Genomic DNA, 27,684 nt, shown 5'->3' on the forward strand with positions numbered 1-27,684 from the left:
TGAAGTTGTAAATATGCCACGCAGAGGTGGGGACAGAGACAGAATCCTATGGAAGTGACGTCAACTGGCTGCATCCGTCCTCGTGTTTAATTTTTTTTTTGTTTATCTTTATTCAAGAAGAGTAATCCTCATATACAGTCAGGTAAACAAAAAACAATATCACAATGTAAATTAAGTAAAAGATTAAATAACTAAATTCTACATTTCTACAATTCTACAATTCACTTAGCAGATGCTTTTATCCAAAGCGACGTACATCAGAGAGTAAGTACAACACAAGCAAGGATCTAGAAAAAAGGGAACAATGTCAGTAAGAGCAAACGATCAGCTTTGAGTCTGATTGGACACACAGGTGTTGACAGGCATTGCACAGAGGCAAGCACAACATTGACGGCAGTTCTTGAGAGCGCAGTATAGAAACCATCTTATAAGTCATCGTTATCAAACAAAAACAATCGTCACAACCGTCATCATCATCAATGATATAAGTTAGTAGGTGATCATAAAGAGCTGGGTCTTTAGCTTTTTCTTAAAGATGCAGAGGGATTCTGCAGATCGAATGGAGTTTGGAAGTTCATTCCACCACCGGGGGGCGACACCGGGGGTTGTTAACTAAAAGTCGTGATTTCAGTCGGGACTTTAACTCTAGATTAAAAACGAATTTAATTAATCCATCCTCGTTTGTTTTGATTTGGAGCTGCTCGTGAAGTGACGATTTATGTTTAACTTCGCACAGCATTGTGGGAGTTAAAATACAACCAAACCATACTGAACAAAACCAGGAAGTTAGTATCCATGCTGAAATGTTCAGAATACTGAAACCACCTACTGAAAAGTACGCACTGCATACTGAACTGGGACTATTCGGAAAGGGCCAGAAACTTTTATCTAGTGAGTTGGGTTGACCCCGTTGCTCGGTATGACACATTTTTTCAGAAGCTGTGATTGGTTAATCTAAAATAAATTGATGGGTTGAAAAAGTCAACAATAGAATCTAGACAGACATTTTGTTATTATAACTCTGAAATGATCATCTGTGTGATCATTTGTAAGACATACTTTAAAAGTATAACGTCTACAAGATGTTTGAAATCACATGACCACTGCTTCACACGCTGATCGTTACCTCAGCAGGTAAAGAGTTAATCAGTGATGTGACACACCTGTGGAGGTAAACACATGAAGAGAAACTCAACATGTTTCACTTTGTACTGAATGAAGTCAGAGATGGATTTAATGCATGAATCATTTAATTTGTTCGACTATGAGTCAATAATATTCTTCATGTCGTGTTTGGAGAACATTTCTCTGTTTCCTCCTCAGCTTGAGAAACTCTTCATCCTGTTAAAAGTCCTCCTCACTCCTCCTGATGAGCTCTCTGAAGGACAGAGACACTTTGAGAATGACTTTCATCTTTACAAAGATCGAGTCTGAACTTTGAGGGGAAACTCTGAGAAAATGTCCTGACTCTAAGAATGTTCTTAGAATCAGCCACTAGGAGTGACTCTTCGTGAATACGACCACTGATAATAAAGCAAACCCTGTTTACTGTTAAGGAACTAGAACCATCAAAAGGCTGACCTCTGACCTCTGTGGTTTCAGGGATTTTCCTCTGATGCTGTTCGTTTCGTTGCGTTCTTCATCCGATTTTCTCTCCAGCTCATTGAGCTCGTCCTGAGCTGCTTCTCTGACCGCCGACAGCTGTCAAAAAAACACACCTACTCCCAGGTAACACACACCTACGCCCAGGTACACGCCTTCACCCAGGTACACACCTACGCCCAGGTAACACACACCTACACCCAAGTACACACCTACGCCCAGGTACACACCTTCACCCAAGTAACACACACTTACGCCCAGGTACACACACCTACGCCCAGATACACACCTTCACCCAGGTAACACACACCTATGCCCAGGTAACACACACCTTCACCCAGGTAAGACACACCTACGCCCAGGTAACACACACCTACACCCAGGTAACACACACCTACGCCCAGGTACACACCTTCACCCAGGTACACACCTTCACCCAGATAATACACACCTTCGCCCAGGTACACACCTTCGCCCAGGTAACACACACCTACGCCCAGGTACACACCTTCACCCAGGTACACACACCTACGCCCAGTACACATCTTCACCCAGGTACACACCTTCACCCAGGTAACACACACCTACGTCCAGGTACACACCTTCACCCAAGTAACACACACCTACGCCCCAGGTAGACACCTACGGCCATGTACACACCTTCACCCAGGTACACACACTTAAAGCCAGGTAACACACACCTACGCCCAGGTACACACCTACGCCCATGTAACACACACCTACGCCCAGGTACACACCTTCACCCAGGTACACACACTTAAAGCCAGATAACACATCAACTTGTGTCTTTAAAAGATTTCTTTCTTTTCTCGCCATAGAATCAGTGTCCAGAAGAAGACGCCTCTTTTCTCTCCAGGTTTTTCTTCTTCTGGTTCAGCAGGTATGAAGGTCACAGTTGAATAATGAAGGTCAGAGATGAAACACTGAAGGCTGCCCTAAACCTTTTCTTCATTAATGAATGAATGTATTACACAAATAGGGACAGTGCACATTAATGTACATTGACATGTAAATATGACAGATTGTAGTTTAATTTCCTTTGGCAGGACAACAGATCACCTCCATATTTATTCTATAATCTGTTAACATATTATTGTATTATTATTCTATTTTATAAATGTTATTTTATTATTATTATTTTATATCCATGGGTTGTGGTAAATGATCAGATGAGGAACATTCAGCTGTTTCTACACCTGCTAATAGTAATAATGATAATAATATAAACATTTGTCATTGTGTTTTTTTCACGCTCAGTTTGGTGCTTCGAGGTTACCAGCGCCCCCTACAGTCTGAAGACTTGTGGTCTCTACGGGACGAGGACTCATCACTGAGGATCATGACGGACCTGGAGAAGTTCTGGACTCAGAATTGCAAACTGCTGCAGTATGAAAGTTTTTATGACTGAAATATTGAAAAGAGATGTTAAATGTAATTACACAGTGAGGAGGTCGACAGGTGTTGTACAACAGGCTGGCACAAAGTCAAAGCAGGTGAGCAGCTCTAAAGTGAGATGATTGAAGTTTCTGAACAGAAGGAAACAGAAACATCTTTGAGGGAGTCCAAATATTACAGAGAGCAAAGGTAAAGGTCTCTGGTGAGAATAAAGCTTGTGTTATAAATGGACAGTGTAGCATCCAAAATGATGCACGCAGAAAGTTAATAATAAGGATCAACATGAAACATTAACATTGAAGAATATGAATCACGATCAAAATGCTGCACACCACCCTGAGATCAGGATGATCTGAAGGATGACCAGAGGTACTATCAGGGTTAGGGGATATGTTTCAGACTCAAGTTGACCAGGCAGAAACCTGGATCAGAACCAGACTCATGTAGAACAGACAGAAACCTGGAACAGAACCAGACTCATGATGAACAGAAAGAAACCTGGATCAGAACCAGACTCATGTAGAACAGACAGAAACCTGGATCAGAACCAGACACATGATGAACAGAAAGAAACCTGGAACAGAACCAGACTCATGTAGAACAGACAGAAACCTGGATCAGAACCAGATTCATGTAGAGCAGACAGAAACTTGGATCAGAACCAGACTCATGTTGAACAGACAGAAACCTGGAACAGGAACCAGACTCATTATGAACAGAAAGAAACCTGGAGCAGAACTACAAAAGGACATGCTGGGACATTGAGTTTTTCTTCCTTCCACATAAACCGCTCCATGTTTGACTACATGAAGACCAGTTGAAGTTTTGACCACATAGTTTCACAAGCAGAAGAAGAAACAACTAACATCACTTCAATCTGTGTTTGTTTGACAAAGTTTGGGGAGTGCGAAGGTGTAGCTAATGGTGACATTAAACAGCTGCGAAATAAAGGTCAATCCAGGGGGTACAGCCCCCCCCCCCCAAAGGTCATACATTCTATTTGTTTTTGTTCTACAGGGACGAGCCAGCTACGCCAGGACCATACCCGTCCAGCTCCCAGTCCTGGTTTGAACATTCTGCCACTCTGACAGAGAAAACCCACCTGCTGACGAAGAACCAGAAGGGGCAGGGCTATGGCCTTGTTCTCCTGCGTGCTGTGGGACGGAGCTTCGGGCTTTACTTCATGTGTGGGACTCTGTGTCTCCTTTTGCATGATGCCTTCATGTTCACAGTGCCCCAGGTGCTCAGGTAAATCAAATGGGTCACCGAGGTCATACAGAGGTCACACCAAGGTCACAGAGGTAACACAGAGGTCATATAGAGTTCACACAGAGGTTACACAGATCAAAGTGGTCACACAGAGGTCATATAAAGGTCGCACAGAGGTCACATAGAGGTCACAGAGGACACATAGAGGTCACACCGAGATAACAGATCAAAGAGGTTGCAGAGATCACACAGAGGTCATATAGAGTTCACACAGGGTTTAGGGGTTTATAGTTGTGTGTCGTTGTTTACAATTGACTGTTGTTGTTGTTTACAGCTGACTGTTGTTCACAGCTGACTGTTATTGTTTTTCACAGCTGACTTTTGTTGTTCACAGCTGACTGTTGTTGTTCACAGCTGACTGTTGTTGTTGTTCACAGCTGATGGTTGTTGTTGTTGTTCACAGCTGACTGTTGTTGTTGTTCACAGCTGACTGTTGTTGTTGTTCACAGTTGACTGTTGTTGTTTAAAGCTGACTTTTGTTGTTGTTCACAGCTGACTGTTGTTGTTGTTCACAGTTGACTGTTGTTGTTTAAAGCTGACTTTTGTTGTTGTTCACAGCTGACTGTTGTTGTTGTTCACAGTTGACTGTTGTTGTTTAAAGCTGACTTTTGTTGTTGTTCACAGCTGACTGCTGCTGTTGTTGTTCACAGCTGATGGTTGTTGTTGTTGTTCACAGCTGACTGTTGTTGTTGTTCACAGCTGACTCTTGTTGTTGTTTACAGCTGACTTTTGTTGTTGTTCACAGCTGACTGTTGTTGTTGTTCACAGCTGACTGTTGTTGTTGTTCACAGCTGATGGTTGTTGTTGTTGTTGTTCACAGCTGACTGTTGTTGTTGTTCACAGCTGACTGTTGTTGTTGTTTAAAGCTGACTTTTGTTGTTGTTCACAGTTGACTGTTGTTGTTTAAAGCTGACTTTTGTTGTTGTTCACAGCTGACTGCTGTTGTTGTTGTTCACAGCTGATGGTTGTTGTTGTTGTTCACAGCTGACTGTTATTGTTGTTCACAGCTGACTCTTGTTGTTTACAACTGACTGTTGTTGTTGTTCACAGTTGACTGTTGTTGTTGTTGTTGTTGTTTAAAGCTGACTTTTGTTGTTGTTCACAGCTGACTGTTGTTGTTCACAGCTGATGGTTGTTGTTGCTGTTGTTCTTCACAGCTGACTGTTGTTGTTGTTCACAGCTGACTACTGTTGTTGTTGTTCACAGCTGATGGTTGTTGTTGTTGTTCACAGCTGACTGTTGTTGTTGTTCACAGCTGACTGTTGTTGTTGTTCACAGTTGACTGTTGTTGTTGTTTAAAGCTGACTTTTGTTGTTGTTCACAGCTGACTGTTGTTGTTGTTCACAGTTGACTGTTGTTGTTTAAAGCTGACTTTTGTTGTTGTTCACAGCTGACTGCTGCTGCTGTTGTTGTTCACAGCTGATGGTTGTTGGTGTTGTTCACAGCTGACTGTTGTTGTTGTTGTTCACAGCTGACTCTTGTTGTTGTTTACAGCTGACTTTTGTTGTTGTTTACAGTTGACTGTTGTTGTTGTTTAAAGCTGACTTTTGTTGTTGTTCACAGCTGACTGATGTTGTTGTTCACAGCTGACTGTTGTTGTTGTTCACAGCTGACTGTTGTTGTTGTTCACAGCTGGCTGTTGTTGTTTAAAGCTGACTGTTGTTGTTGTTCACAGTTGACTGTTGTTGTTGTTGTTTAAAGCTGACTTTTGTTGTTGTTCACAGCTGACTGCTGTTGTTGTTGTTCACAGCTGACTGCTGTTGTTGTTGTTCACAGCTGATGGTTGTTGTTGTTGTTGTTCACAGCTGACTGTTATTGTTGTTCACAGCTGACTCTTGTTGTTTACAACTGACTGTTGTTGTTGTTCACAGTTGACTGTTGTTGTTGTTTAAAGCTGACTTTTGTTGTTGTTCACAGCTGACTGCTGTTGTTGTTCACAGCTGATGGTTGTTGTTGTTCACAGCTGTCTGTTATTGTTGTTCACAGCCGACTCTTGTTGTTTACAACTGACTGTTGTTGTTGTTCACAGTTGACTGTTGTTGTTGTTGTTTAAAGCTGATTTTTGTTGTTGTTCACAGCTGACTGTTGTTGTTGTTCACAGCTGATGGTTGTTGTTGCTGTTGTTCTTCACAGCTGACTGTTGTTGTTGTTCACAGCTGACTGTTGTTGTTGTTGTTTAAAGCTGACTTTTGTTGTTGTTCACAGCTGACTGTTGTTGTTGTTTACAGCTGACTGTTGTTGTTGTTGTTGTTCATAGCTGACTGTTGTTGTTGTTGTTTACAGCTGACTGTTGTTGTTGTTGTTCACAGTTGACTGTTGTTGTTTACAGCTGACTGTTGTTGTTGTTCACAGCTGACTGTTGTTGTTCACAGCTGACTGTTGTTATTTACAGCTGACTGTTGTTGTTCACAGCTGACTTTTGTTGTTGTTCACAGCTGACTGTTGTTGTTGTTCACAGCTGATGGTTGTTGTTGTTGTTCACAGCTGACTGTTGTTGTTGTTCACAGCTGATTGTTGTTGTTGTTGTTCACAGGTGACTGTTGTTGTTTACAGCTGACTGTTGTTGTTGTTCACAGCTGACTGTTGTTGTTGTTGTTCACAGTTGACTGTTGTTGTTTACAGCTGACTGTTGTTGTTCACAGCTGACTGTTGTTATTTACAGCTGACTGTTGTTGTTCACAGCTGACTTTTGTTGTTGTTCACAGCTGACTGTTGTTGTTCACAGCTGACTGTTGTTGTTGTTCACAGCTGATGGTTGTTGTTGTTGTTCACAGCTGACTGCTGTTGTTGTTCACAGCTGACTGTTGTTGTTCACAGTTGACTGTTGTTGTTGTTGTTGTTGTTGTTTAAAGCTGACTTTTGTTGTTGTTCACAGCTGGCTGCTGCTGTTGTTGTTCACAGCTGATGGTTGTTGTTGTTGTTGTTGTTCACAGCTGACTGTTGTTGTTCACAGCTGACTCTTGTTGTTGTTTACAGCTGACTTTTGTTGTTGTTCACAGTTGACTGTTGTTGTTGTTTAAAGCTGACTTTTGTTGTTGTTCACAGCTGACTGTTGTTGTTGTTCACAGCTGACTTTTGTTGTTGTTCACAGCTGATGGTTGTTGTTGTTCACAGCTGACTGTTGTTGTTGTTCACAGCTGACTGTTGTTGTTGTTTAAAGCTGACTTTTGTTGTTGTTCACAGTTGACTGTTGTTGTTGTTTAAAGCTGACTTTTGTTGTTGTTCACAGCTGACTGTTGTTGTTGTTGTTGTTCACAGTTGACTGTTGTTGTTTACAGCTGACTATTGTTGTTGTTCACAGCTGACTGTTGTTGTTCACAGCTGACTGTTGTTGTTGTTCACAGCTGACTGTTGTTGTTGTTTACAGCTGGCTGTTGTTGTTGTGTACAGCTGACTGTTGTTGTTATTGTTGTTGTTGTGTACAGCTGATTGTTGTTGTTGTTGTTGTTGTTGTGTACAGCTGACTGTTGTTGTTGTTGTGTACAGCTGACTCTTGTTGTTGTTTACAGCTGACTGTTGTTGTCCTCAGCTTGCTGCTGGGATTCATGCGGGACAGAGACGCTGAGATGTGGAAAGGCTTCCTGTTTGCCTCGCTGCTCTTCCTGCTGTCCTGCCTTCAGTCGCTGCTGCACCATCAGTACATGTTTTACTGTTTCACTGTGGGGATGAGGCTGAAGACGGCCATCATGGGCCTCGTCTACAGGAAGGTAAAAACACAGTGTGTGTTTGTGTTTGTTTACTTATAGTCTAGGTCTGCGTGTGTAGATGAAAGAGTCTTCTAATAATTCATCGTCCATCACAATAATGATGGATAATTCAAATTAAGACGTTCCATGCAACAGGACAACAAAGATTCTATTTCATTCTGAAAATTTTTCTCTCCTGTTGAACCCTGAATTACCCAGAATGCAACTTCACTTGCTGATGGCATGAGTGGGGGGAAGGAGACGATTTTTCAAGTTTTAGCTTTGAATGGTTAAGCGAGGATGTTTCATCTGTAAAACACTGTAAAAAATCACATCAAAAATCAACACTGATCCTTACTGACTAACATGTTGTTAATAAAGTTTTCTGTATTTAAATCCTCAGTGTCTGGTGATCAGTAGTGCAGCGCGGCGTGGCTGCACCGTGGGAGAAATCATAAATCTGGTTTCAGCGGACACTCAGAAGCTCATGGATTTTGTGGTTTATTTCAATAGCATCTGGATCGCCCCCATAGAGATCGCACTGTGCTTCTACTTCCTGTGGCAGGTTAAAAACAATTCAATAAATACGCCTTTTTTGCCTTTTGGCTTGATTGATTAGATGACTGACTGACTGACTGACTGACTGAATGATTGATTGATTGATTGGTTGACCGATTGAAAGGTTAATTGGTTAATTGACTGACTGATTGATTGACAGCTCCTGGGTCCATCAGCTCTGGCCGGTATCACTGCTGTTGTTCTGATCTTCCCTTTGAACGGCTTCATCGCTAAAATTAGAAGCAAGCTTCAGGTGAAACATTTATTCATTTTTATATTAGATCTTCTTCCTGAGTTCACATTGAATCCAAATGTTTTCTGCTAATCAGTAAGTGTTCAATCAATTAAATTGAATAAAAATGAATTGACGGATCATTGTCTGTTTGTCAGGAGGTTCAGATGACATTTTTGGATGGTCGAATCAAACTGATGAATGAGATCCTGAGTGGTGTAAAGATCCTGAAGTTTTATGCCTGGGAGGAAGCATTCCTACAACGAGTTTTCACCCTGAGAGACGGAGAACTCCAGGCCCTAAAGAAATCTCAGATCCTTTACTCCGTCTCTCTGGCCTCCTTCAACTCGTCGTCCTTCCTGGTGGGTCTGGATTTACTCCTGGTCTGTTGAACTCAAACTAACTCCTGATTTCACGTTTCTGTAGTTTAAGGATATTTATTGCAGTAGAACATAGAAATGTTCAAATGTTATCAAATGTTGTCAAATGCTCAAAGGCTAACGCAAGTGAACGTCAAACTGGATCAGTACTCATTGGCTGACAGACAGAAAAGTTCTCCTGTGAAAAAAACATCTGGGGCGCTGGTGGCGCAGTGGTTAGTCCATGTATGGAGGCTGTAGTCCTCAAAGCGGGCAGCCCAGGTTCAAATCCAGCCTGTGGCTCCTTTCCCGCATGTCATTCCCTACTCTCTCTCTCCCTGATTTCCAGCTCTATCCACTGTCCTATCTCTCCATTAAAGGCACAAAAGCCAAAAAAATTAATAAAAAATAAAAATAAAATAAAAAGACATTTGGGCAAAATAGAGGGCTTACAGCTTGTCTATAGGTTGAAAATTATTATTATTTCAAAATGCATGTATTCTTTATTAAGAATTGCTTTGTCTTATCTATTTTTATATATTTATCTTTAATTGTTTGCATTGGGCTATATCAAGATTTGGTCTCTCCTTTCAAAGAGCTATGTGGCTGAGCTGAGCTATGTACAAGCTGGCAGAGAAGAGACAGGCAGGTTTTAGAGAATCTAGCATAAGCTTTTGACTACATTATAAAATGCTGATTCAGCATTCCAAAAACAGACTCATACTTTGAACACCATTCAATTGGAAACAATGCCATGGCAACAGGACAAGAGACAAGACTTCATCTGTAATGTCTTTATCAAATGCAAAGCATTAAAAAAGCAAAGTATGAAGACTTAAAGGGATGCTTCACCCGTTGAAACATGAATCTGTATTGACATTGGGTCATATACTGTGTGTAGTAGAAATGTGAAATACATTTTGAAGTTGGTGCCTTCTTGACCAAGAAAAAGCAGAAAGTGTCTTTTTGGTTTATGTGGATGAAAGACACTAACTCCCAGAATGCACAGCAGGTCTTGTGCCTTAACTGCTGCCTCCTGTTCCTCCAGCTGCCTCAACTGCTCTCCACTAGATTGCGGCTCGTAGAGATAGCCACAAACCTTCGAGCACAAGACCTTCAAAATCCCCTTCATCCATATCAGTTTGAAGTTGAAACATACTTTCCGCCATTATTCTTATCAGCTTTCTCCATAGAGCCTGTTAGCATAGCTTCCAAGCAATATGGCGGACGTTAAGTTTTGTTTCTGGGAGCTGTTTATACTAGAGGTAGAGGAATCAGAAGGGGCTAATGAGAGAGTCTTTAATAAGAATACCTGATGGGAATCCTTGAACAAAACCAAAAATTTGTAAATTAACAACACATCCAAAAGGGTGCCCTGACCAAACTTTGGAAAGACCTTGAATATTTGATTTTTTGACTTCTTGTTTGCAGGACAATGGCTTCCTGCACTTATGCATACATTACATATATATACTAAATATAAATGAAATATTTAAAAAAAACCTGAGAGAATACACTGTGCTTTGGTAGATGGGTTAAGGCATTTACCACTGGATGTTTTGGTGAGAAATAAGATTTGGAAGTGGACAGTTTTTACAGCGAGGATCGTAAAGAGAGGAAGATCAGGTTTGGAAAAGACCCACAGATACACAGACGTGACGTTGTACATTTGAACTAATAAGTGAAGGTGAACTACAGACCAGTCTAACCTTTGAATGTTTTAATCTCTTGTAGAGCACAAAATGTTTGCGACACTACTATGACTACAGCAGTGCTAGACCTTATATAATCTTTGTTATAAAGGCCTATATATGTTATTTGATTCCCCCCCCCCCCTCTCTCTCCATCTCAATCCTTCATGTTAACAGATGGGACACGGGTTAGTCAATAGAATCAAAAAACATGTGAAGCCGACATCTCTTCTGTTACTAAAAACTAGTTTCTTTCTAAATATTGAGACGGAGCCATCACTACATTGATGTGTGTTTGTGTATGTTTTGTTTTGCTTTGTGTTTGTTAATATTGAAAAAAAACAACAAGTTTCCTTCAAAAATCATGGTCATGATCATCGAACTTAAAGTTTAAATTAAAACCTGTAAGAAAAACAAACATTTTGTTTCATTGTTTTTAAATCTGATTAATATTTATAACTGTGACTCTATTTTGTTCCTAACAGATCGCCTTGTCAGTATTTGGACTTTACGTGTTGATGGATGAAGGAAACGTCCTGGATGCTCAGAAAATCTTTGTGTCTGTCGCAATCATCAACATTTTGAAAACTCCTCTGAGTCAGCTTCCCTTCGCCATGAGCACGGCCATGCAGGCAAGTCAACCAGCCACCTTTGAACCTTCAAGTCAAACTGAGTAACCCTCACCTAACCCTAACCTCGGATTATGAACTCAGAACTCTTAAACAGCAACAGTTGTTTTCCAAAGCATCATTGATCAACCTAAATGTGAGAGTTGACGAACAGTGAAAATGCTCTGCTGTCTCTTCATTTCTATTGGTTTAAAAAGTCGGTAACACTTTTTAATAACGATCATCAATAAAGGCTCATTGTTAATTAACTTTAGTTAATAGTTATTTCACTGTTAACAAACAATGAAATGATAGTTCATAATGTTTTATACTCTTTATAAAGTGTAAACCTTTAAGAGGTAGTTTATAAAACTGTCAATGGATGGCTTTTTTACAGTTCGAACTAAATATTAATAAGGTATTATCATTTTCAGTTCCAACTCTATAATAGTCATCCAAATAATGTTAACATATGCTTTTCAAAACCAATGATTGACATCTGCTCCATGTATTTCTGTCATGTTTAAAGATGTTTTAAGAACCACCTCTTAAAGGTTTACAGATCATTAACAAACACTTTATAAAGAGTATAAAAGGTTTGAATGTGTGCAGCAATAAACTGTTAACATAAAATGTAGCTTTACAGATAATTAGCAAACATTATGAACTATCATTTTGTTGTTTGTTGACAGTAAAATAGCCATGAACTAAAGTTTATTAACTATCGATTTACCCTTTATTGATGATGGTTACTAAAAAGTGTTACCAAAAAGTCACATGATCACATTTGTATTGTTCAGGCCATCATCTCACTCAGACGTCTGGGAAACTTCCTCTGTCAGGATGAACTTAAGCTTGATAACGTGGAGAGACTTCCTCAAAGCACAGGTGTGTGTCACACACATGCAAACACACACACCAGTCCAGTATTTGTATTGTTAGCGTAGCAATGTATTGTTAGCGTAGCAATGTATTGTTAGTGTAGTGCATCATATGGCCTGGTCAAAATCAAATTCTTTCTTGGTTGGAAAACTATTTTAAAGTTTTAAGTTTCCAGGTTTTGATGATGAATTTTAATATTTTTGAGATTCTGAAAATATGATCACTTACTTTTACTCCTGCTATAATTAAGTTTCTTTGCTTAATGTGCCAGCTAAATTGAGCAATGTGAACCATGTGTTAAAAGAAGAATTATGTAGAACTATGCAGATCATGTGGCGCCATGGGGTGGGGGGGGAACAATGGTTAAAGGGTTAGTGGAGATTCAATGTTCTGCCTTCAGGTGGATATGGTGTAAGGGTCGAGGGAGGGACCTTCTCCTGGACCAATGATGGGCCGCCATGTCTGCAGAGGATCAATGTGAATATTAAGACAGGCTCCCTGGTCGCTGTGGTAGGCAATGTTGGCTCAGGGAAGTCATCCTTGCTGTCGGCCATGTTGGGGGAGATGGAAAAGAGGAGTGGCTTTGTGTCCATCAGGGTAACAACACAAAGCATGCATTATAAATATTCTTATCTTTATTTAATTGCAAATGGTTTTTAATAAGAAATTATTTCTTCAAGTTTAAAAGTGTTGGATGTTATTTTCAAAGGGGTGGAGCTAAGTAGAAGAACTATCAAATGAATGGACGCCATATTGGAGTGTGTTTGTCAGTTATTGTGATATATTCAAAGCTTTGTGTAGACACAACTATGACCTTTAAAATTACATTTCATCATCCATGTAATAATTTAGAGCGAAGCATTTTGAGAGAACTTTAAAAATATCTATTTTATATTATTTATTTCACTTCAAAAATAGCAAACCTTACTTTTAGCTATATTAAGCTATGCTAGCTGTGATAAGAAAGCTGCAAAAACACAACTCTGGTTCAGTTAAAGTTGTCAGACAGCAGTTTTGCTTTCTTTCGTCAGTAATTTAAATATCAGTCATCCTGCAATTCCAAACAGACAAAACTAAACATCCAAACACAAAACTCCTCAATTAACCACCTTGACCCTTCAATTAGAATATATATTTATAAAATCAAGAATTCCTCCATTAGTGCTTATGAGGTGTTTTTTATTTAACCATCTGTGATTGTTAATAAAGGTGATTTTGAATGTTGCAGGGTTCAGTGGCGTACGTCCCCCAGCAGGCCTGGATACAAAACGCCTCCCTGAAGGACAACATCCTGTTTGGTGGAGACAGGAAGGAGAGTTGGTACCATCGAGTTCTAGAGGCGTGTGCTCTGCTGCCGGACCTCGACATCCTGCCTGCAGGAGACAATACTGAGATCGGGGAGAAGGTATCAACAGTGACCCCCCCACCAGGAGTCTGTGTGGTCTTTGCAATGGAGAGCGAGTCAGAATTAGGGGCTGGGGAGTTTGGGTAAGCACTGTAAAAAAGTGGTTTGGTTATTGATGAGGTATTTTCTGACTGCAGGGTCTAAACCTTTCTGGAGGGCAGAGGCAAAGGGTTAGTCTGGCGCGGGCTGTCTACAGGAAGTCAGATGTTTACCTACTGGATGACCCCCTATCAGCCGTTGATGCTCATGTGGGACAACACATCTTTGATCGAGTTATTGGACCAAGAGGACTCCTAAAAGACAAGGTGAGCCCTTCTGCTTCTTTGTAGACTTGTACCTGACAGACAACAGGGTCTGATCAAACTGTACCACAACTACTGCACTTCATCATTGTCTCCTCCAGTGCGTTACCATGGACGGTGTCAGTACTTTGGTAATGAACAGTTTTACCTGTTCTCACCAGAGGCTCACCAAAACATATCATGTCTATTCCGGCTGGTCAACACACCTTGAATTACCTCTATGGGCGGCTGTGTCTCAGTGATAGAGTCAGCCTTCACTCAACCAGAAGGTTTTGAGATTGATCCCCAGCCCCTACAGCTACATGACATGTCTACATGTACTAAAATACTCAACCCCAATTGTTCCCACTGCCTCATCAGCGGTGTGTAAATGTGTTTGAATGGATGAGATAATAGTGATGGACTCTTTAAAAAGCAGTCAGTGGGAATTTGTGTAAATAGGTAGTTGTGAAAATGTGGTGAAAAGCACTTTGAGTAGTCAGAGGGCTAAAAAAGAAACAAGCTCAAGATTCAAGACGTAATTGGGCTAATTTTACCTCCAGACTCTTTAGTATATCTTCAGAGGCCTAGAAACTTCTAAAGGATTGTAATGACCAGCATAGCAGACTAAGTACAAGGATTTACAGTTCTTTCTAAAAAGCATCTGCACCAAAGATCATCCAGAAGATAATTCCTGTCACCTCCAGCTCTCATCACCAAAACTGTAAAGTAGCAGAAATAGACCTGTGAACCTTCTACAGCTACAAGTGGGGATGAAATTCAGCACAACCAGGAAGCAAACTCTGAGTAAGTGTGGAAAAGCCTGCAAGACATCAGCTGTAGATAAGTAACTCGACAACCCATCCCGATATAATACTGACCCATCAGCACTAAGATACAAGAGACCTGAGAACGGGAAACTGTTTTACTTCAACAGGAACAAGAGACATGAGAACTGGAAACTGTTTTACTTCAACAGGAACAAGAGACATGAGAACAGGAAACTGTTTTACTTCAACAGGAACAAGAGACATGAGAACAGGAAACTGTTTTACATACGCTTTATTGTATGTGTATTGTAGTTTGTGTTGATATTGTTAAGCGTGTAGTTAGTTAGTCAGTAACATGTGCTGTTTTTTTTGCAGACCCGGGTTTTGGTAACACACGGACTCAGCTACTTGTCTAAGGTGGACCTGGTCCTAGTGATGGACCAGGGTCAGATCTCTGAAATGGGCTCCTACAAGGAGCTGATGGACAGGAAGGGAGCCTTTGCCAAATTCATCCACACTTTCAGTGTAACCCAGCACAGAGAGAGCTCTGCCCCCAAAGACAAGAGTAACAAAGCACAGCTAAAATTGATCTATACTAACCCAGCAAACAAATACTTCTGTTACTGTTCATTTGGATCCAGATTAGATTCAGCATAGCCAGAAGTTATTATTCCTGGGGTTTGCAGTTTACATTGTAACAAAACATTTTACATATTGAAAATATACAAATGTATATTATTTTAACACTACAACATAATTCCAAAGAAATAAAGCAGGGGAATTAAATTACAGGAACTAAACTCATTTTGTGTTTATATATTTATTTTTTTGGCCTTGTTTTTTGTAAATGTCTTTGTAGTGTGTTTACATGTGTAATGCTGTGCGTGTTTATATGTGTGTTAAAAGCTGTCTGTTTATTTGTGTTGGCTTGTAGGTAGCAGGAAGTCGATGTCTCGACTCAGTATGACAGATTATTCCACCGATCTTTCTCAGGAGCAACTAATCAGGTAAGAACACAAACTACACACCAAGCAGGTACAATACAGACATTTATATATATAAACCTATAGAGACATTTAATTAAAATACTGGCATGTGTATCTATGTGTGTGTCTGTGTGTGTGCATGTGTAACTATGTGTGTATGTGTGTGTGTTGCAGCTGTGATATGGGCAGTGTTCAGATGATGGAAGCCGTCGATCTGGACGTTGAGGATGCTGGGAAACTGACCGAGGTGGATAAAGCTCACACAGGGAGGGTGAGTTGTGTTTTTATTCATACATTAAAATTAAAGTTTTTTTTAAATGAGAAAGTTAACCCATAGACCTACAGAGACATGGCAAACTCCCCCAGGATTCAAACCAGGACCCTAAACCCCCCCTGCTGTGAGCTGACAGTGCTAACCCTCCTTCATCCTTTGTTGCCCCTCGTCACATTAATCTGATGATGAATTCAAAAATAAGAAATCACTGAAGAAGCAGTTTGACACATCAGAAACAAACATTAAGTTGTGTTGTTGAGTATTTTTAAAGGAATTAAAGAACATACTTTCATCATGAATTCAGAAAAGGAAAATAAATATATTTACATATATATATATTTCTGTCACTCTTCTTTAGATTTCTTCTGCAGATGTGTTGTTCATAGGGTGTATCACTTTAAATAGTTTTTTCTTCTGTGAACAGGTGAAGCTGCAGGTGTACCAAGAGTACTTCAGAACTGTTGGCCTCACCTTCATCATGACCATCGTCTTCCTCTGTGCCTTCCAACAGACAGCCTCATTGGCCTACAGCTATTGGCTGAGTCTGTGGGCTGACGAGCAGCCATTCAATGGCACGCATAGTGACCATGTGCTGAAACTCAGCGTGTTTGCCGCTCTGGGCTTCACACAGGGTGGGTAAAAGGTGTTCATGTTGTATTAATGAGAGTCAGACTGAAGGACAGACAGGACAACACAACATAGAAAACATAATATCCAGCCAGCAACACTCTTCTTATACATTTTACCATCTTTGCAAAATAAAAATACAGCTCCACTCGGTAATGATGGCTCTGCTCTTAAGGTGCTACTTGGGTCAGTAAAACATTTTATACACACCCAAAGCAATGGAACCCAACGAACGCATCAGCCAGACTACATGAAATATAGCATGCTGCAGACCTCAGTGGTCATGACATTCTTTTGGAGGGTCATTTTACCTCAAATCAGTGTGGCGAAACCCAGCCAACCTGTAAGAATTTTGTAAGAACTTCTGATGTCCACCTCCATAAATATTGTTGCTCATAGCCTGAGTGATTTCAGTGAGTCCTGGTTTAAGTTGTGATTTCAGTATGATGTGACAGCTCAGAAAAGCTGCTTGTATTTCATCTTTAAAATGTTTAAACTATATAAACATGCTACTTGGGTAAACACATCAATTGATTCGTCTGTGAGCTGTGTGATGGACTGGCCCATTTAAACCAGTTTGTGGCATCTGGATGACTTTACTGGTTTCAGGGATGGCCATGTTTGGAACGACGCTCGCCATTGCTATGGGTGGTATTGTTGCATCACGTCACCTTCATGCTGATCTTCTGCACAGCGTCCTGCACTCGCCTATGTCTTTCTTTGAGGTGACACCCAGTGGAAACCTCCTGAATCGCTTCTCCAAAGAGATTGACGCCATCGACTGCATGATTCCAGACGGGCTGAAGATGATGTTAGGCTATCTGTTCAAGCTTCTGGAAGTCTGCATCATTCTGCTCCTAGCCACGCCCTTTACGGGGCTGGTGCTCCTCCCTCTTACTTTTGTCTACATCTTCATACAGGTAAACGCTTCTGCTAAACGATACCATGCTGTCTTCAAGGTTCAGCCTAAACGTATGTTTCTTAAATTGCTTCATGATTTTGGTCTCCAGAGTTTCTATGTGGCTTCTTCGTGTCAGCTGCGACGGTTGGAGGCAGTGAGTCGCTCACCGATCTACAGCCACTTTAATGAAACGGTGCAGGGTGCTGGCGTCATCCGAGCTTTTGGGGAACAGCAGCGCTTTGTCCTGCAGGCTTCCCACTATGTTGACAACAACCAGGAAGCGTATTTTCCTCGCTTTGTTGCTACCAGGTTTACCTAATCTACTCAAAACACACACATATAATAGAAGTATTTTAATGTACTATATTAGATATAGAAATGACAACATAGAAATATGTTGTGAAAGCAGAACAGAAAAACAGCAGGAAAGAAATGTTTATACTTAAGCTGTACTTTGTTTGAAGGCCGATGTATTTCATACAGGTCATGTATACAGTTATGCAAATATTTTAGAATTTGATGTCTGTAGTTCATTAATTTGATCTCTTTCCGTCAGATGGCTGGCGGTGAATCTGGAGTTTTTAGGGAATCTGTTGGTTTTGGCTGCAGCCGTGCTGTGTGTTCGAGGTCGGGATGAACTCAGCCCAGGCATCGTTGGATTGGCAGTGTCACACTCTCTCCAGGTTAAAAATTTGTTTTACTATTTTCAAACCTTTCTACTCAAATGGTTTAAAACATGGAAAGGATTCATTCAAATGATCAATTAGACATTTTTTTCTATTACAACCAACAAAGAATGTTTCTTCAACAAAAGAAAACATTTCCAATAAAGCAAATGCATTAACACAGTATTTAAAACACTAATTAAAACAAACCCCAGTTCAGAGATATTGACAGAAACTTGATGTATGAGATCCCCTAACCCTATAGCAACATAACTAGGAGCTGCTCTCTACCTGCTCCAGCCCTAAATGTAAGATTTTTCAAAAAGGACATTTTGAAGCCCATTCTTGAAAGTACAGAGTGTGTCTGCCTCCTGGACCCTGACAGGAAGATGATTCCAAAGGAGAGGGGCCTGATATCTGAAGGCTCTACCTCCCATAGTACATTTAGAGACCGTAGGTACCACGAGCAGGCCTGATAACTGAAGGCTCTACCTCCCGTATTACATTTAGAGACCGTAGGTACCACGAGCAGGCCTGATAACTGGAAGCTCTACCTCCCATATTACATTTAGAGACCGTAGGTACCACGAGCAGGCCTGATAACTGGAAGCTCTACCTCCCATATTACATTTAGAGACCGTAGGTACCTGGGTAACCCAACCCTAACCCTAGAGAATTACAGTAATCCAAACTGGAGGTAACAAATGCATGAATTACTTTATCTGCATCATTTTGCGACAGGATATGCCTGATTTTAGATATACATATTACTAAGGTAAAAATAGACTGTCCTTGAAATGTGTTTTATGTGAGAGTTAAAGGACATATCCTGATCAAATAGGACTCCTAGATTCCTAATAGTGGTACTAGATGGCAGTCTGATACTGCCATCTATGGTTTTGCTTGAAGATGAAATCAGAGATTTTTCTGCCCTTTTTGCTCCAATCAATTAGTTGCAGATATGATGTTTTCCCCTTGAGTCATATCAGGAAATGTTCAGATAAATTATGGTGTTTGTTTTTTTATGTGGTTTTTCAGGTGACAGGAATTCTGAGCTGGATTGTTCGATCCTGGACTGATGTGGAGAACAACATTGTGTCTGTGGAAAGAGTGAAAGAGTATGATGAGACACCCAAAGAGGTCTGCTGCTGTACAACATCTAATTTAAATCTAGCTCCTGGTTCAACAATTATGAAACTTCTTTATTGAATGTTAAGAATGTAGAAATTTGTCTTTTGTTTCCCCAGTGTTTTGAGTTTTTACTTTTGTTAAACAGGCAACATTGTTCATGATTTTTGATGATAAATCTGCCGATCTGATGTGTGTGGGACATTTATTGTATCCCACCAGGCAGCATGGACCCTCGAGGGCATTTTGCTGCCGACTGCCTGGCCGACCTCAGGAAACATCCAGTTTGAAGACTATGGACTACAGTACCGTAAAGGTTTGGACTGGGCTTTAAACGACATCTCCATCAACATACAGGACAGAGAAAAGGTAAGAAATTATCTGAGTCATCAGAAATATTCAGAACAAAGCTATAAAAACTGTATTAAAGAACACAAATTCATATGGAAACCTTTATGTAACACTAATGTAGTCAGTTAGGCAACAACTGCAGTTAATGATTTTTAATTGTGACCTGAATATTTATTGATTAAAAATCCAATGTGCAGGTCGGGATTGTTGGGAGGACAGGAGCTGGGAAGTCGTCTCTGGCTTTGGGAATCTTTCGGATTCTGGAGGCAGCAAAAGGACGAATCTTCATTGACGGGATCAACATTGCTCATATCGGCCTTCATGATCTTCGCTCCAGAATTACCATTATTCCCCAGGTCAATACTGCAGTCAGCTCCTCAAGTACTTTGTGTAGTTAGTGCATCAGGCAGTGAGCACTTCAACTAAAAGTACTTTGTATCAAGTACTTTTAGTAAACACTTGTGGTCACTGAAGCTGTGTAACTGTTGAATTATAGAATTGAATTAACCTTGTGTCCAACTGGGTAATAACACAAATGTTTCTTTGTGGTCACGTTAAATGTTTTACAGACCAAATTCTGTTCTCTTGCAGGATCCTGTTCTGTTTTCAGGTTCTCTCAGGATGAACCTGGACCCCTTTGATTCCTATTCAGATGAGGATCTGTGGAAAGCTTTGGAACTGGCTCATCTCAGTAGCTTTGTGTCTGCACTTCCACAAAAACTAAACCATCAGTGCTGCGAGGGTGGAGAGAACCTCAGGTAGATCCACAGAACACACCTAGACTAGAGTTACCATATCCCCCTTCACATTTTGTGAGAGGTGGATGTAATGAAGTTATTGACGGACTGATTCTGAGATTTATTTATTATTTTTAAGTTTACCCTGAAAAAAAATATTTCTGACTTGAATTTCATTTATTTTAAATTCTATTAATTGTTTATTGAAATTATGTATTTAACTTGTTTTCTTTCTGTAGTCTTGGTCAGCGGCAGCTTCTGTGCCTGGCCAGAGCTCTCCTGAGGAAGACAAGGATCCTGGTTTTGGATGAAGCCACTGCAGCTGTGGACCTAAAGACAGACCAACTGATCCAGTCGACCATTCGCACTCAGTTTAAGGACTGTACAGTCCTTACCATTGCTCATCGCCTCAACACCATCATGGATTACAGCCGGTACTATCTGAAAAGCATTTTTTCCTTTCCACCAGGAGAACAGTTGTCATTTGTTTTTCCATGTTTAACTTCTAGATGAATATAACTGTTTACATCAACAGTTACTGCAAATGTGTTGTCTCTCTTTCCTCAGGGTCATCGTGATGGACAGAGGCTCCATTGTAGAGATGGACTCTCCCTCTCAGCTGCTCCACATGCACAGTCACTTCTATCAGATGTGTGTAGAGGCTGGTGTAGCCTGATGCTCATCTCCAATCAAACCAAAGACATTATCCAGATTTATAATGACTAACTTTCAGTTAGTTGTTCAGTCTTTCAAGTTCCTTAACATCAGAAAATCTGTTTGAGCTTGTTTAATGTTTTGCTATTTTTTTTTATTTTTTTTTACCACAGCTGCCTTATTCAAAAGATTAAAAACAATTCAAAATGAACAAAGCAATAACTTGTCTAAACTATACAGCTCACCTGAGAAATGTCTTTGTTTATAAGGGTAATTTTAAGGTCTGTTTTATGTCATAAAAAAATAATGTTTAATAAAAGAACTGTAAAATTCTGTTACGACTGAGTTTTTGAGTTTGGACCCTAGGTTATAGAGATGAGGGTAGGTTAAGGGGATGGGTTAGGATAGGGGAAGGGGACCTGTCCCACTGTGCGGGAGACAGGAAATGCTCGTACCCCTGTTATTCCCACTCCCTCCCCCCCAGGAAGACCACTTATTGTGTGGTGGTGGTCTGTCTTCGGTACGGTAACGGGGGCAACCCTCTCGCCGGCCGTACTGTACCTCGGTCCAGTGGCCGTCATAAGCAGGGCTCAAGATGGCCGAGTGTGACTTTTTATTAAATACCCAAATGAATAATAGTTCATAATAATAATTTTTAATAAAAAAAATGAAAAAATGAATTTAGTTTTTAAAAAACTTTTTCAATCAAAATTCTCCCTAAATGAAATCAATAAATGTGCCCTCGCGCGACATTTCCGCCGCGTCAGGCTTACACCCAATTCACACATACTCCATGCGCGGCGCGGTCCGTCAGCGCCACGGTTTTGCTCCGTCGGACGGCTCGCGCCCATTCACACTGGATCCGTTTCTGGGACGTCAGCGCAGCGGGGTGCACCCATGACACATCACAGGAGAACTACAAGATCCCGCGGGAATATAGAGAAAAACATGCAAACAACATGTTGCTTTGTCTTTCTGAGGATGCATTGTTATTCATTTGGTTCCTGTTTTGACACCGGAAGTCCTCAGCTTTCGTTTTCTGACCAAGTCTGTGAACGATGTCCACCGTCTTTCGTAGTTGCTTGGTTGAGAGGGCACAATGTTGGACAGGATCTTAATCACAACCTCTCTGGTGTTTTGCCCCTCTTTTTCAGGCCCGCCATTTAGCCGTAATGCCCATCTCCGCTTATATCTTGCATGCTCCAAGCATGCTTCACGAAGTTCTGTGGTTTATTTTTGTAAAGTGGCCATCTGTTGCTTCAACTTGCCCACGTCTTTTATTATCCCTTTCAGGGCTGATGTGTTAGTGTCAGTTATTTTCACGACCGCTTCTGTATTTTTCTTTAGTTGCCACTCCAAGGCTTGGAAGTATTCATTCTGAGTGTCAAATTTGCGTGTTAAACGTTGAATGGCATTATATATAACATTACTGGAAATGTCTTTCTTACTTTTTCGGGGTCGGGCTCTTCAACAAGGTGTGATGTTTTGACTTGATGTGGGTCTTGAGACATTATTTCTTCCTGTTCCATTATGGAATTATATCTGTGCCAAAAAAATCAAACAAAACTTCTTAAATGGCAAACAAAAACAAGACTTTGAGAGATATAATCTCACTGAAACAAAAAAATTGACTTGCAATTAAAATATTTGCGTACTCGTGTAAATAATCAGCCTTTTACTTTTCTTATCATCAGTCATTTTGTTTACAGTTCCCTCTTTTTTCTTTCTCACTGATCAGACTTTTGCTCTCACTGTCAGCTTTCTCGTTTGCGCTACCTGACCTTTTGCTTGCGATTCTGGCACAAACCTCTCAAGCGGATGGGCTTTTTGAGGAATGCGTCCCCATTGGCTAATGAGTTTTTGAGTGAGTTTTTGAGTACCTTCATACTATGGCCTTTATCCACAACAGTATCTTTTACTCTACTTTAATATTGTACTTCATATTATAATGTGTGGTATTTGTGCTCTGCTTGTATTTTAGACATAATATAATCGGAATGTATTGGTACTTTATTATTATTTGCAGGAGGACACTGTGGCTGAGGGGGTCAATCAGGTAGAAAGCCTTGAAGAGGGCTAAAGTGAGGACTATTCTCACATGGAAGATGTAGAGGGGCATGGAAGTGAAACTTGAACACTTGCTGCTGAAAATTCTGGCCATAGAGATTTTGTCATGGCAAGCCCCTTAAAAAATTTCAGACAATGCTGTCACATCACTTCTTTTGTGCATCAAACAGTTTATGTGGATACTTGGTAATGTCCTTTGTGTTGATTCACTCACCACATTCTCAAGCAGTATCCCAAATACTTTATTTTCATTGAGGAAATGGACAGGCATCGTCTGGGACAATTTCTTGCAGTATGTGGTTTGCCCAAAATGTATTGATGGTATACATGCTATCTGAAACCTATGTGCTCAGACGGGATGGTGAGAAGGTGTGCAAGACGTGTAGCCACGTCCCATTCTAAAAGCACCCACAGAAGAGGTCTGCTCTGAGGAGGCAGTGTGGCTCTGCCTTGCTACGGAAGGCAAAATCTTTGAGTGGCACAGAGTATGTCTATCCAATACGATCTTACTGTTACAACAGTGTTATACAGTCTCTGACATCACTCGTAAAAAAAACCTGGATTTAGAGAAAGATGTGAAGAATGGTCAAAGATGGAAATACCAGTGAACGTATTAGGATATGTATATGATGGAACGGTATGGCAGGATTCTCAGTATGTTAATGGTGAGCCTTTTTTAGCAGAGCCAAATAATTTGGCCGTGATGCTGAATGTGGACTGGTTCCAACCCTTCAAAAATGCACCTTATTCAATTGGGGCCATCTACTTGGTAATTTTGAACTTACCTCGTGAAGATCGTTTTAAGGAGGAGAATATGAGTCTTGTTGGACTGATACCTGGCCCAAAGGAGCCATACTTAAACATAAATGTTTTCTTGGACCCCTTGGTTGATGAACACCAGCAACTGTGGCATGTCATCGTGATTGAAGACGGCTCTCCCACGGGTTATCAGGTTTACAGAGCTGCTCTGCTTTGTCTGTCATCAGACATCTCAGCAACTTGAAAATGTGGAGGCTTTGTTGGGCATGGAGCATACAGAGGTATTTGAAATATTCATGGCCTATTTACCTGTCCACCATTGTGTCTTTTTTCTTGAATTTCACAGTCTAACTATGTGTGATTGTAACACATTGTATTTATTTCATCTTACAGGGTGCCACAAGTGTTTGAAGACATTCACAAAGAAAGAATTTGGTGCAAAAATGGACTACTCTGGATTTGACCAATCTTCATGGGTGCCACGTACATCAGTGGAACACACACACTATGCTGGATTATCTAGGTGGGCAAAAACAAAGTCAGAACGGAAAAGAATTGAACATAAGTAGGGAGCAAGATGGTCAGAATTTTTCCGGCTGAATTACTATGATGCCATTTGATTTTTCGTCATAGATCCAAATCACAACCTCCTTCTTGGAACAGCAAAACATGTATTCCGACTTTGGACAGAACATGGGATTTTGACAACAAAGAATGTTGATGATCTTAAAAGTAGGGTGGAAAACATCAAAGTGCCACATGAGGTTGGAAGAATTCCATCACGAATTGCATCTGGCTTTGCAAGTTTTACAGCAGATCAATGGAAAAGCTGGACAACCATTGTGTTCCATCCCTTTCGCCAGGGACTGAGGCTCTGGGCCTGGACCCTGAGAGGTCCAAACTCTGCAAGGTGCTCGTGCCCCGCCAACGAGGGCGCTCTATGGTCACAGATGGAGGGTCTTTCTGGCATGGTGCAGGGAACATCAGGTAGATCCTCTGGCATGCTCTGCGCCGGAGATTCTGCAGTTTTTGCAGGAGCTTACTCTATTTAAAGTCTTAAAATCAATTCCATGAAATATTAAATTTCTGTATTATTTCAAAGTTAACTTAAAAAAATATATTTTTTTTGTCTGTACGTATGTTCATGTCAACTGTTACCGCTGTTATAAAACTGCATTAAATCTCCAAAGTGTTCACATAAAACGCATTTGACCAGCGCACAGTGATGTCACTTCCTGTGGCGGGAAACCTCTGGAAGACAGTGAGGTCCATGTTTCTTCTCTCATTATTTAGTAATATGTTGAGAAATCATCAACAGTAGATTAATTATTTCTCAAATCTGTTGTGTTAATATTCAGTGATTATCTCAGTAAATTGCAAAAGTATATATATATATATGATGAAAATCTATTCAATTCGGTTTTAAGAAATGTTAGCTGATATCTGGTGTGAGGTTAGCATATGGAGTAAAAGTACAAAACGGTGGAAAATGTCAACTCTGTTACTGTCAACTCTGTTTATGTTTTAAACAATTTGATTGTAACAGAGTTGACGATACGTAACAGTCACATTTAAGTATTTGGCAATAATTTATATTATTGATTATTATTATTGACTATTATTGATTCTAGGTTATTTTACTGCAACAAGTACATCTGTGTTATACAATTTCAGGATAAGGAAGTGAGTAATTTATCTTCTAGGGAGATGAATCTTTCAGCAGCTGAAAGGCAGCGGCAGTACAGGGCCCGGCGAGATGCCGACCCTGAAAGGAAGGCAGAAAATTTGAGCCAGGAAATAGACAGGAATAGATGGAAGAAAAGGAGAATTGCAGGGCATGCAAGCACGGTTGCAGAGTTTGGTGAAAGGGAGAAAAGATCAATGCGCAGGTATTGGAGTGCAGAACAAGAAAGCTGAGACTTGTAGAGATGACACCACCACAAAGTCCTGAACCAGCCCCTGAACAACAGACATCCAGGTTAGATCAGTGCATATGTCCATGATTCCATAATATTTTGAATGACTGCACAGTAACTCACAGTAAGAATGAAAAAAGGAAAATACACTTTTTGAAAGGAAAGGAAAAATAATTGAAAAAGGCTACTAATATCACTTTTAATACAAATGTGTTTTTATCATTTCAGACAAAAGCGGTCAGGACGAAGAAAAATAAAACGGGAGAAGACCAAATTACAAAGAGAAATAGAAAAATTTAAGATTTTGCTGAAAAAGAAAACAACTGCTGTCCGAAAATACCAGAAACACATCCAGAGATGTCTCCCCTCGATCAAAAACATGAAAACAAATTCCCTGCAGAAATTCAAAGAACTCTCCTTTATCACAACGTGCTGATAGAAAATATAAGAAAGAAGTATCAAGACACAAAAGAAGAGAGAGTGCGTCAGATGATATCACGCATTGTGTAAGGAAAGATAATACAAAACTACAAATTACAGAAAACAACACAGATCTCACTTGGTTTTTCAAGAAAGCGGTTTGGAAAGAAAAACCAAAGGGACCTGTCTTTTCAAAGAAGAAAATATAGATCCAGACAAAGGGTGCGTTCGAATTTTCCCTCCTATCTCCTTTCACTATCCACTTTACCTTAACCCCGGGGAAACGTCATGAGGTTAAGGAAAGATGTTAGGAGAATTCATAAAGGACATAAGGAAAGGTGATCTCGTCGCTCTGACAATCTGACCGCATTTTCCACTAGGCGACGTCATTAAATGCGACAGGCCGGCAGAGGTTAATGACGTGGGTCTGCCGTGGTGAAACTACAATGTTCCGAAAATGGACTACTAAAAGCGCAACTAAAAAACTTTCCCCTGTGCCTTCTTACCGGTGAAATAATACTAATCACCACAAGGTTGGGATTGAAATAAATTAATATAGGCTACCAGGCTACAAGTAGCAAAAATGAAACCATCACCTTCCTGTCCACTTGTTACATTTATGTAAGATTTAACCTACACATAATGCTTTAAGCATACAAATGTACAACTGCACAAAGCATTCTTAAGTGAATGAAATATGTTGAATAAAACATCATCTGGATAAAAATGTGCCTTATCTGTTATCCATTACATGATCTGTGTCACTTTACAATCATCGTTCATTTCCGTGAACGGTCGGATGCACGACTTGCTTTAAATGTTGCGGCCGCAAGGAATTGTGGGGCGTCATATCTCATCTCCTTTCGTAAAGGATGGTCCAGTGTATCCTATGCTAAAAGAGGTTATAAAGGAAGCATTGACCCACCTTTCCTTAACTTTTAGAGAATTCGAACGGCTCTTATCATGGCCGCCACTTAAATGCTTCCGGGGTTAAGGTAAAGTGGATAGTGAAAGGAGATAGGAGGGACAATTCAAACGCACCCAAAGCAAGCTCCTGAAGGAGGTAAAATAATTATTTTTGAGATATGATGTCAACCGCTTGACTGCAGGAAAAAATCAAACAATCACAAGAGGAAAAGCAAAAATGCAGAAAAGGTTTCTAAATGATACCATAAAGAACCTACATCACAAATTCCTTCTTGAAAATCTATCAAGTCAGCTGTCATATGCACTTTTCTGTTTCATGCGTCCTTTCTTCATACTCTCCAGCTTCTTGACACAACTGACTTGGGAATCATTTCCAACTCATTAAGTTGTGACGCTGCAAGCAAAGAAAGCATGTATGGAGCATGTGACAAATGCATAAGCAATGTCTATCAGTTCAGCTGTGACTATGATGCTGAAACACCGGCGAGGTTCACTCAGTGGACAACTGAACTG

General features: G+C 40.4%; 1 protein-coding gene across 2 annotated transcripts in view; it reads left to right on the plus strand.

The window, feature by feature from the left end:
- Positions 1 to 21,416, plus strand: part of LOC109986319 (multidrug resistance-associated protein 1-like) — a 29,134-nt gene extending 7,718 nt beyond the window's left edge. The window contains exons 5-30 of one of the 2 annotated variants that reach the window (XM_065965907.1): positions 1,603 to 1,728; positions 2,442 to 2,503; positions 2,881 to 3,009; positions 4,036 to 4,266; positions 7,817 to 7,994; positions 8,377 to 8,538; positions 8,692 to 8,784; positions 8,922 to 9,125; positions 11,299 to 11,445; positions 12,222 to 12,309; positions 12,704 to 12,900; positions 13,532 to 13,708; positions 13,846 to 14,013; positions 15,135 to 15,324; positions 15,694 to 15,766; positions 15,920 to 16,016; positions 16,444 to 16,651; positions 17,256 to 17,566; positions 17,657 to 17,856; positions 18,104 to 18,230; positions 19,251 to 19,352; positions 19,563 to 19,709; positions 19,889 to 20,047; positions 20,283 to 20,449; positions 20,668 to 20,862; positions 20,996 to 21,416. In XM_065965907.1, coding sequence (XP_065821979.1) covers positions 1,603 to 1,728; positions 2,442 to 2,503; positions 2,881 to 3,009; positions 4,036 to 4,266; positions 7,817 to 7,994; positions 8,377 to 8,538; positions 8,692 to 8,784; positions 8,922 to 9,125; positions 11,299 to 11,445; positions 12,222 to 12,309; positions 12,704 to 12,900; positions 13,532 to 13,708; positions 13,846 to 14,013; positions 15,135 to 15,324; positions 15,694 to 15,766; positions 15,920 to 16,016; positions 16,444 to 16,651; positions 17,256 to 17,566; positions 17,657 to 17,856; positions 18,104 to 18,230; positions 19,251 to 19,352; positions 19,563 to 19,709; positions 19,889 to 20,047; positions 20,283 to 20,449; positions 20,668 to 20,862; positions 20,996 to 21,104 — 4,047 coding nt within the window. In that variant the 3' untranslated portion in view covers positions 21,105 to 21,416. Of the gene's footprint in view, positions 1 to 1,602; positions 1,729 to 2,441; positions 2,504 to 2,880; positions 3,010 to 4,035; positions 4,267 to 7,816; positions 7,995 to 8,376; positions 8,539 to 8,691; positions 8,785 to 8,921; positions 9,126 to 11,298; positions 11,446 to 12,221; positions 12,310 to 12,703; positions 12,901 to 13,531; positions 13,709 to 13,845; positions 14,014 to 15,134; positions 15,325 to 15,693; positions 15,767 to 15,919; positions 16,017 to 16,443; positions 16,652 to 17,255; positions 17,567 to 17,656; positions 17,857 to 18,103; positions 18,231 to 19,250; positions 19,353 to 19,562; positions 19,710 to 19,888; positions 20,048 to 20,282; positions 20,450 to 20,667; positions 20,863 to 20,995 lie in introns of those variants that run through there. The other variant, XM_065965908.1, reaches the window with a different exon arrangement.
- The last annotated feature ends 6,268 nt before the right edge of the window (positions 21,417 to 27,684 follow it).

Source organism: Labrus bergylta, chromosome 17 (genome assembly GCF_963930695.1).
Source record: "Labrus bergylta chromosome 17, fLabBer1.1, whole genome shotgun sequence".
NCBI classification, from domain to species: domain Eukaryota; kingdom Metazoa; phylum Chordata; class Actinopteri; order Labriformes; family Labridae; genus Labrus; species Labrus bergylta.